The 8902-nt window shown below is 41.9% G+C and overlaps 1 protein-coding gene and 1 long non-coding RNA gene across 2 annotated transcripts in view; both read right to left on the bottom strand.

Moving 5' to 3' along the window:
- Positions 1-5252: 5252 nt before the first annotated feature.
- Positions 5253-7202, bottom strand: LOC118496349 (macrophage mannose receptor 1-like). Its single transcript, XM_036007714.1, has 3 exons — positions 7139-7202; positions 6472-6706; positions 5253-5664 (listed from the first exon to the last, which is right to left on the bottom strand). Exons 1-3 carry the CDS (start codon positions 7200-7202, stop codon positions 5322-5324), a joined length of 642 nt encoding a protein of 213 aa, XP_035863607.1. The 3' UTR covers positions 5253-5321.
- A 134-nt stretch (positions 7203-7336) lies between these two features.
- LOC116041480 overlaps positions 7337-8902 on the bottom strand; it is a 4539-nt gene continuing 2973 nt past the window's right edge. The window contains exon 3 of the long non-coding RNA XR_004898764.1: positions 7337-7516. This is a non-coding gene — a long non-coding RNA (uncharacterized LOC116041480). The remainder of the gene's footprint in view (positions 7517-8902) is intronic.

Genomic DNA, 8902 nt, shown 5'->3' with positions numbered 1-8902 from the left:
CAGCCCCTACGGTGTTGTCGCTTGTAGACGGTCCCTAAGGTGTTTTAGCTTGTTCGACGGTCGCGAAGGAGTAGTAGCTGTAGACGGTCCTAATGGTGTTGTAGCTTGTAGACGGTCCCTAAGGGTTGTAGCTTGCAATAAAGCACAGTCCTAGAGTGGTAGCTTGTAGAACGGTCCCTAAGGTGTGTAGCTTGTAGACGGTCCCTAAGGTTGTTGTATTGTAGACAGTCCCCTAAGGCTGGTGCGCTTGTAGACGGTCCCTAGGTGTTGTAATTTGTAGACGTCCCTAAGGTGTTTTATCTGTAGACAGTCCCTCAGGTGTGGTAGCTTTGAGACAGTCCAGAGGTGTTTGTAGCTTGTAGACGGTCCCTAAGGTGTTTAGATGTAGACGTCCCTAAGAGTGTAGCTTGTAGACGGTCCCTAAGTGGTGTAGCTTGTAGACGGTCCCTACGGTGTTTATTTGTAGCGGTCCAAGCTGTGTAATTTGTAGACGGCCCCTAAGGTGTTGTAGCTGTAGACGGTCCCTAAGGTGTTTACGTTGTAGACGTCGCTAAGGAGTAGTAGCTGTAGACGGTCCTAAGGAGTTGTAGCTTGTAGACGGTCCCTAAGGAGTTGTAGCTTGTAGACGGTCCCTAAGGTGTTGTAGCTTGTAGACGGTCCCTAAGGTGTTGTAGCTTGTAGACGGTCCCTAAGGAGTTGTAGCTTGTAGACGGTCCCTAAGGTGTTGTAGTTTGTAGACGGTCCCTAAGGTGTTTTATCTTGTAGACGGTCCCTAAGGTGTTGTAGTTTGTAGATGGTCCCTAAGGTGTTATAATTTGTAGACTGTCCCTAAGGTGTTGTAGTTTGTAGATGGTCCCTAAGGTGTTATAATTTGTAGACGGTCCCTAAGGAGTTGTAGCTTGTAGACGGTCCCTAAGATGTTTTATCTTGTAGACGGTCCCTAAGGTGTTGTAGCTTGTAGACAGTCCCTAAGGAGTTGTAGCTTGTAGATGGTCCCTAAGGTGTTTTAGCTTGTAGACGGTCCCTAAGGAGTTGTAGCTTGTAGACGGTCCCTAAGGTGTTGTAGCTTGTAGACGGTCCCTAAGGTGTTTTAGCTTGTAGACGGTCCCTAAGGTGTTGTAGCTTGTAGACGGTCCCTAAGGTGTTGTAGCTTGTAGACGGTCCCTAAGGTGTTGTAATTTGTAGACAGCCCCTAAGGTGTTGTAGCTTGTAGACGGTCCCTAAGGTGTTGTAATTTGTAGACGTCCCTAAGGTGTTGTAGCTTGTAGACGGTCCCTAAGGTGTTGTAGTTTGTAGACGTCCCTAAGGTGTTGTAGCTTGTAGACGGTCCCTAAGGTGTTGTAGCTTGTAGACGGTCCCTAAGGTGTTTTAGCTTGTAGACGGTCGCTAAGGAGTAGTAGCTTGTAGACGGTCCCTAAGGTGTTGTAGCTTGTAGACGTCCCTAAGGTGTTGTAGCTTGTAGACGGTCCCTAAGGTGTTTTAGCTTGTAGACGGTCGCTAAGGAGTAGTAGCTTGTAGATGGTCCCTAAGGTGTTGTAGCTTGTAGACGGTCCCTAAGGTGTTGTAGCTTGAAGACAGTCCCTATGGAGTTGTAGCTTGTAGACGGTCCCTAAGGTGTTGTAGCTTGTAGACGATCCATAAGGAGTTGTAGCTTGTAAACGGTCCCTAAGGTGTTGTAATTTGTAGACGGTCCCTAAGGTGTTGTAGCTTGTAGACGGTCCCTAAGGTGTTGTAATTTGTAGACGGTCCCTAAGGTGTTTTATCTTGTAGACAGTCCCTAAGGTGTTGTAGCTTGTAGACAGTCCAGAGGTGTTGTAGCTTGTAGACGGTCCCTAAGGTGTTTTAGCTTGTAGACGGTCCCTAAGGAGTTGTAGCTTGTAGACGGTCCCTAAAGTGTTGTAGCTTGTAGACGGTCCCTAAGGTGTTTTAGCTTGTAGACGGTCCCTAAGCTGTTGTAATTTGTAGACGGCCCCTAAGGTGTTGTAGCTTGTAGACGGTCCCTAAGGTTTTGTAGCTTGTAGACGGTCCCTAAGGTGTTGTAGCTTATAGACGGTCCATAAGGTGTTGTAGTTTGTAGATGGTCCCTAAGGTGTTATAATTTGTAGACGGTCCCTAAGGAGTTGTAGCTTGTAGACGGTCCCTAAGGTGTTGTAGTTTGTAGACGGTCCCTAAGGTGTTTTAGCTTGTAGACGGTCCCTAAGGTGTTGTAGTTTGTAGACGGTCCCTAAGGTGTTTTATCTTGTAGACAGTCCCTAAGGTGTTGTAGTTTGTAGACGGTCCCTAAGGAGTTGTAGCTTGTAGACGGTCCCTAAGGTGTTGTAGTTTGTAGACGGTCCCTAAGGTGTTTTAGCTTGTAGACGGTCCCTAAGGTGTTGTAGCTTGTAGACAGTCCCTAAGGAGTTGTAGCTTGTAGACGGTCCCTAAGGTGTTGTAGCTTGTAGACGGTCCCTAAGGAGTTGTAGCTTGTAGACGGTCCCTAAGGTGTTGTAGCTTGTAGACGGTCCCTAAGGTGTTTTAGCTTGTAGACGGTCCCTAAGGTGTTGTACTTGTAGACGGTCCCTAAGGTGTTGTAGCTTGTAGACGGTCCCTAAGGTGTTGTAGCTTGTAGACGGTCCCTAAGGTGTTGTAGCTTGTAGACGGTCCCTAAGGTGTTTTAGCTTGTAGACGGTCCCTAAGGTGTTGTAGCTTGTAGACGGTCCCTAAGGTGTTGTAGCTTGTAGACGGTCCCTAAGGTGTTGTAGCTTGTAGACGGTCCCTAAGGTGTTGTAGTTTGTAGACGGTCCCTAAGGTGTTTTATCTTGTAGACAGTCCCTAAGGTGTTGTAGTTTGTAGATGGTCCCTAAGGTGTTATAATTTGTAGACGGTCCCTAAGGAGTTGTAGCTTGTAGACGGTCCCTAAGGTGTTGTAGTTTGTAGACGGTCCCTAAGGTGTTTTAGCTTGTAGACGGTCCCTAAGGTGTTGTAGTTTGTAGACGGTCCCTAAGGTGTTTTATCTTGTAGACAGTCCCTAAGGTGTTGTAGTTTGTAGATGGTCCCTAAGGTGTTATAATTTGTAGACGGTCCCTAAGGAGTTGTAGCTTGTAGACGGTCCCTAAGGTGTTGTAGTTTGTAGACGGTCCCTAAGGTGTTTTAGCTTGTAGACGGTCCCTAAGGTGTTGTAGCTTGTAGACAGTCCCTAAGGAGTTGTAGCTTGTAGACGGTCCCTAAGGTGTTGTAGCTTGTAGACGGTCCCTAAGGAGTTGTAGCTTGTAGACGGTCCCTAAGGTGTTGTAGCTTGTAGACGGTCCCTAAGGTGTTTTAGCTTGTAGACGGTCCCTAAGGTGTTGTAATTTGTAGACGGCCCCTAAGGTGTTGTAGCTTGTAGACGGTCCCTAAGGTGTTGTAGCTTGTAGACGGTCCCTAAGGTGTTTTAGCTTGTAGACGGTCCCTAAGGTGTTGTAGCTTGTAGACGGTCCATAAGGTGTTGTAGCTTGTAGACGGTCCCTAAGGAGTTGTAGCTTGTAGACGGTCCCTAAGCACTCGTCTTACTGCCGTCTCACGGCCGGCTGCTCATTGAGACCAATGTTATTTCTCCTCTTTGAATCTGTGAATGTCTTTTCAACTTTACCGAAGTAACAACAGGTGAACTAGCTGTTTGTTTATGTGTTTCAAGTGCTTTAAAGTTGTGAGTTTAAACATTTGAGAATATAATTACATGTTGGTGTTAAGAAGAAGATGATGGAAAATATTGGATTGACAATTGATTTAATTTAATTAGTTGATTAGCTGCTCAGTTAATAATCACCATTTAATGTTAGCAATCCAACACACAGACCCAGTACACACAGACCTAATACACACAGACCCAGTACACATAGACCCAGTACAAACAGAGACCCAGTACACACAGACCCAGTACACACAGACCCAGTACACACAGACCCAGTACACACAGACCCAGTACACACAGTGACCCAGTACACACAGACCCAGTACACACAGACCCAGTACACACAGACCTAGTATACACAGACCCAGTACACACAGACCTAGTATACACAGACCCAGTACACAGAGACCCAGTATCATGATGTGATAACAGGATTTTGGGTTAGTGAAAAGAGAGGACCACTCTGTGGTTTAACAGTTTATTTAGACTCAGAGAAAACTATTCTTTGGTTACATAAAACTCAAGAAACATTATGATCATCAGAATCAGATTTTACAAAATATAACAACAGATATTCACCAGAACTTCACACATGTAAAAATATTACGACTTTTTTTCTTTAAGTATTACGACTTTTTACCAAAATATTGCAACTTTTTTGACTTGAAATATTATGACTTTTTTTTTTTAAAATATTACGACTTCTTTATTTACTTTTTTGCCATTCAATCATATTGTCCCAAAATATTATGATTTTAAAAAAAAATGACATTTTTTCTAGAAATATTTACTATGAGATATAAATTCCTACATTTCCCAGAATGCCATTCAATAATCCCAGAGGACACACAGTATGTCAACGTCACACCACTGCAAACAAAGTGAGTAAATGAATAAAACACATCCTTAACTTCAGTAAAAGTATTAATCCCACACTGTTAAAATGTAAAGTAAAAGATCTATATTACAACTTTCTTCCTGAAATATTATTATTTTCTTCTTAAAATATTACTATTTTTTTACTTAAAATATTACACCTTTTTTTTTTTTAAATATTATGACGTTTGTACTTGAAATATTATGACTTTCTTTCCAAAAATATTTCAACTTTTTTCTTTTAAATATTACAATTTTTTCCCCAAAATATGCACTTTTCCTACTTAAAATATTCGACATTTTACTTTAAATATTATGACTTTTTTTCTTGAAATATTTACTTTGAGATATAAATTCCTACATTTCCCAAATGCCATTCAATAATCCCAGAGGACACACAGTATGTCAACGTCACACCACTGCAAACAAAGTGAGTAAATGAATAAAACACATCCTTAACTTCAGTAAAAGTATTAATCCCACACTGTTAAAATGTAAAGTTAAACATCTATATTACAACTTTCTTCCTGAAATATTATAATTTTCGTTTTAAAATATTTTTTAGACTTTTTTACTTGAAATATTACGATTTTTTTTGTTTACTAGAAATATTATGACTTTTTTACTTTATATATGAAGAGTTTTATCCCTACATATTACGACTTTTTTCTTAAAATAATACAACTTTTTTTCCAAAATATTTATTTTGAGATATAAGTAAAGTACCTCATCTCAACTGCATTATTACTAAAGTACAGTACTTGAGTAAATGTACTTAGTTTCATTCTGCTGGTTTTTACTTGGAACAGATGAAATTAAGCTGGTTGTCGTCGTCTTTTTTGACCCACGTTCCCTCTCGGTCCATGGCTCCAGCCGTGGTGCAGTCGTCCCCAGGCTGGCCGGGGCCCCAGTTGTTGTAGCAGACCATCTCGTCAGTGACCCAGAACCAGAGGTCCAGAGTGCAGGTGTAGCGCAGTCCCAGCCACACGTAGGGAGTGGAGGCCATCTTGGCTCTCTCCTGGACCCAGAGCTGCTCGTCCTGGTTGGTGATGGAGACAAGATCACGATAGTGATCTCTGCAGTAGTATAACGCGTCCACCCAGGTCTTGTTCTCCTTGATCAGGATCACTGAATCTGTCAGGGGAGAAGGAGAGTCAATCAATCAGGGGCGGAGCCAATCAGGGACGGAGCCAATCAGGGCCGGAGTCAGTCAGGGGCGGAGTCAGTCGGGGGCGGAGTCAGTCAGGGGCAGATCCAACTAGGGACCAAGTCAATTAGTGGCGGAGTCAGTTAGTGGCGGAGATCATGGCCAGAGACCCAAATGCTCCACCCTTGGAGACAAACACAGGACAGTTTAAATAACAGTTATTTCATATTCATTCATATTCATATCATCTATGTTTTAATGATTCTTCTATCTTCTTCATCTTCTTTCTAACTTTAAAATGGAGCTCGCTACAGTCTAGTCTAGACAGTAAAGTCGGCCTAAAAGATGCAGTTGAAAATAAAATCTCAGCAGAAAACTGCACTTTAAAATGTATCTGTTGTTCTATTTTTAGTGCTGCCTTTTATATTCAACTCAACATCCAATATGTTCAACAAAAGAAAGTTGGAAATGATTTCCTTTCATTTGTTTTAAATCTAACAAGCAGTTTGTTGTATTTTAGCAGAACTGAGAACACTTCATCTGTTTATTTATCGTGAGTTATATCATTATCAAGATATTCAACAACGATGAACCTCATACCATAATTCTTATAATAAACTAATAAATAAAGTAAATCATGTAACAGATGTAGATGTACAGTACCATTAGATAGACTTCTGATAAACTCACCGTTGTAGCAGAAGAAGGGTTTTTTGTTATCACAGTCAGCGGAGCTCCATTTTCCATTTGACGTAGTCACAGGGTCTTCTTAGGGTCTTTATCCTTAGGTTCATCTTTGTCCCAGGATCTGAAAGAGAAATTTCTCCCATCTGACCAACTCCAGCAGTCTCTGAACAGGCCGATCCAGACAGGTGTTTTTGCATGATTTGGGTACTGTGTCTTGAAGTCTTTTAGCTGTTTGACTCCACTGATCAGGTCAGTGTGAATATCTCTGCAGTAGCTCTGAGCCTCTGGCCAGGTCATCTTATTCTTATCTTCAATGATATGAAATGTTTGGCCGGTCTTGTTGTGTTCTGTGGAACACACAGACAAAGTTTTTTGTTTTTATTTAGTCTCATAAATTCCTACATTATTCTTATTTAAAAACAATAACATGATATTAATTCAGAGATGTTCCTTCCCTGAAAAACTCCCACCTAAGTGGTTTGTTCCAGCATCATTCTGACCTATATTTATGTTTGTCACGTGGTAACCTTCAGGAAGTGAAGTCAAGTTTTCACAACGTTAACGACGTGTTTAAAACTGCGAACGTTACCTTCTCTGGTTTAGATATGAGGACGGAGAACTCTCCTGTGGGTCAGATTAGAGGGGGGGGCAGAACTACTACGGCCACTAGAGGGCGCCATCTCTACAAACATAAATATAGGTCAAAATGATGCTGGAACAAACCACTTCTGGGGGAGTTTTTCAGGGGAGAACAGACTCTATGCACCACATATTCTCACCATCATAGCAGATAAAGTTAGATTTTGTAGAACAAGACTCTTCATCCCATTTGTCATTCTTCATCCTCACACAGATCTCCTGATTGCCTTTATTATCTGGCTGTCTTGGAGACCATTCACTCTCAGTCTCATTGAACTCCACCCCTGACTGAGACCAGCGACACACAGTGTTTGTTGTTTTGTTTTGCAGCCCAATCCAGGCTCCACCTTGATACTGTTCAGTCGTGGAGTTAAGGAGTCTCTGCATGTCTGTCTGGTTAGACACTGTGGCCAGGTCAGTGTGGTTCTTTCTGCAATACTTCTGGGCTTCTTCCCAGGTCTTCTCATATCCAATGAAGTGGTAGTCACACAGCTGACCCCCAATGGAGGAACACTGACCTGATAACAGAGAAGAAACTGCAGCGATGGAGCTGAGAGCTAGACAAGCATCTGTTCATTAAAAGGTAACTTTGTTTTGTTTTAAACCTGGACTCTATTTTCTCATGTTGTTGTGTCTAAGTGACTGATGTTAAAGAGTAATACATGCTAAACAAAAATGTGGTCCATTAACAGAAACACACAAAAAGATCCTTTTTTAAATATAAAAACATCCGCCAAATTGCGTTCGCTAAACCCACCAGACTCCATGTAAATAATTAGTAATTTAAGCATCATAAAACACACTCAGTCAAAGTGGAAAGAAACAAAATAAAACTACCAAAAATAAAAAAATTGTTTTGTGTCTGACAACATTATGAAAGGATCTCTACAGAGATAGACCTTTTAGTTAAAGAGTAAGATCCTTTTAGTTTAACATGAAACAGCCCCGAAATCACCATCACCAACCTACACCAGACTCCATGTAAATAATCAGGACTTTTATCATCGTAAAACACACTTCATTCAAAGTGGACAGAAAAAAATAAAGTACCGAGAGAGAGAGAGAGAGAGAGAGAGAGAGAGAGAGAGAGAGAGACAGAGAGAGAGAGAGAGAGACTGAGAGAGAGAGAGAGAGAGAGAGAGAGAGAGAGAGAGAGAGAGAGAGAGAGACGGAGAGAGAGAAAGACACAGAGAGAGAGAGAGAGAAAGACAGAGAGAGAGAGAGAGAGAGAGAGAAAGACAGAGAGAGAGAGAGAGAGAAAGACAGAGAGAGAGAGAGAGAGAGAGAAAGACACAGAGAGAGATAGAGAGAGAGAGAGACAGAGAGATAGAGAGAGAGAGACAGAGAGAGAGAGATAGAGAGACAGAGAGAGAGAGAGAGAGAGAGAGAGACAGAGAGAGAGAGAGAAAGAGGGAGATAGAGAGAGAGAGAGATAGAGAAAGAGGAGAGATAGAGAGAGACAGAGAGAGAGAAAGACACAGTGAGAGAGAGACAGAGAGAGAGAGAGAGAGAGAGAGAGAGAGAGACACAACTGCTCTGCGATCATAGACTATAAATATTTGGTGTATGTTTGAGATGTGTTTCTCTGGTCTGGTGGGTGTGTCTCAGGTCCCAGGTGATACCCAATCAGCAGAGACGTCTGTAAACTCGTGGTAATAAAACATTTAAAACTGCATCAGCGTTTAACGCTGACGTTTGTGTAAGCCATATTACATGAGAGGGTTACCAAGGAAATAAGTGATCAATCTGTATTCATATTGTGGAGCACAGCAAAAAAGAAGAAATAGCGGACCAGACGCAAGATTTTATTGTGAAAAGTCAAAGCTCGGGGACGGCACTAGCCGGGGGGATGAGACGGGAGAATAGACTGAATATAGTTCAATATATTAGTTATATATGATTAT

This window comes from Sander lucioperca, chromosome 11 (assembly GCF_008315115.2).
Source record: "Sander lucioperca isolate FBNREF2018 chromosome 11, SLUC_FBN_1.2, whole genome shotgun sequence".
In the NCBI taxonomy this organism is placed as follows: Eukaryota; Metazoa; Chordata; class Actinopteri; order Perciformes; family Percidae; genus Sander; species Sander lucioperca.
Note: the sequence above shows the minus strand (reverse complement) of the source record. Positions and strands in the feature narration are given on the sequence as shown.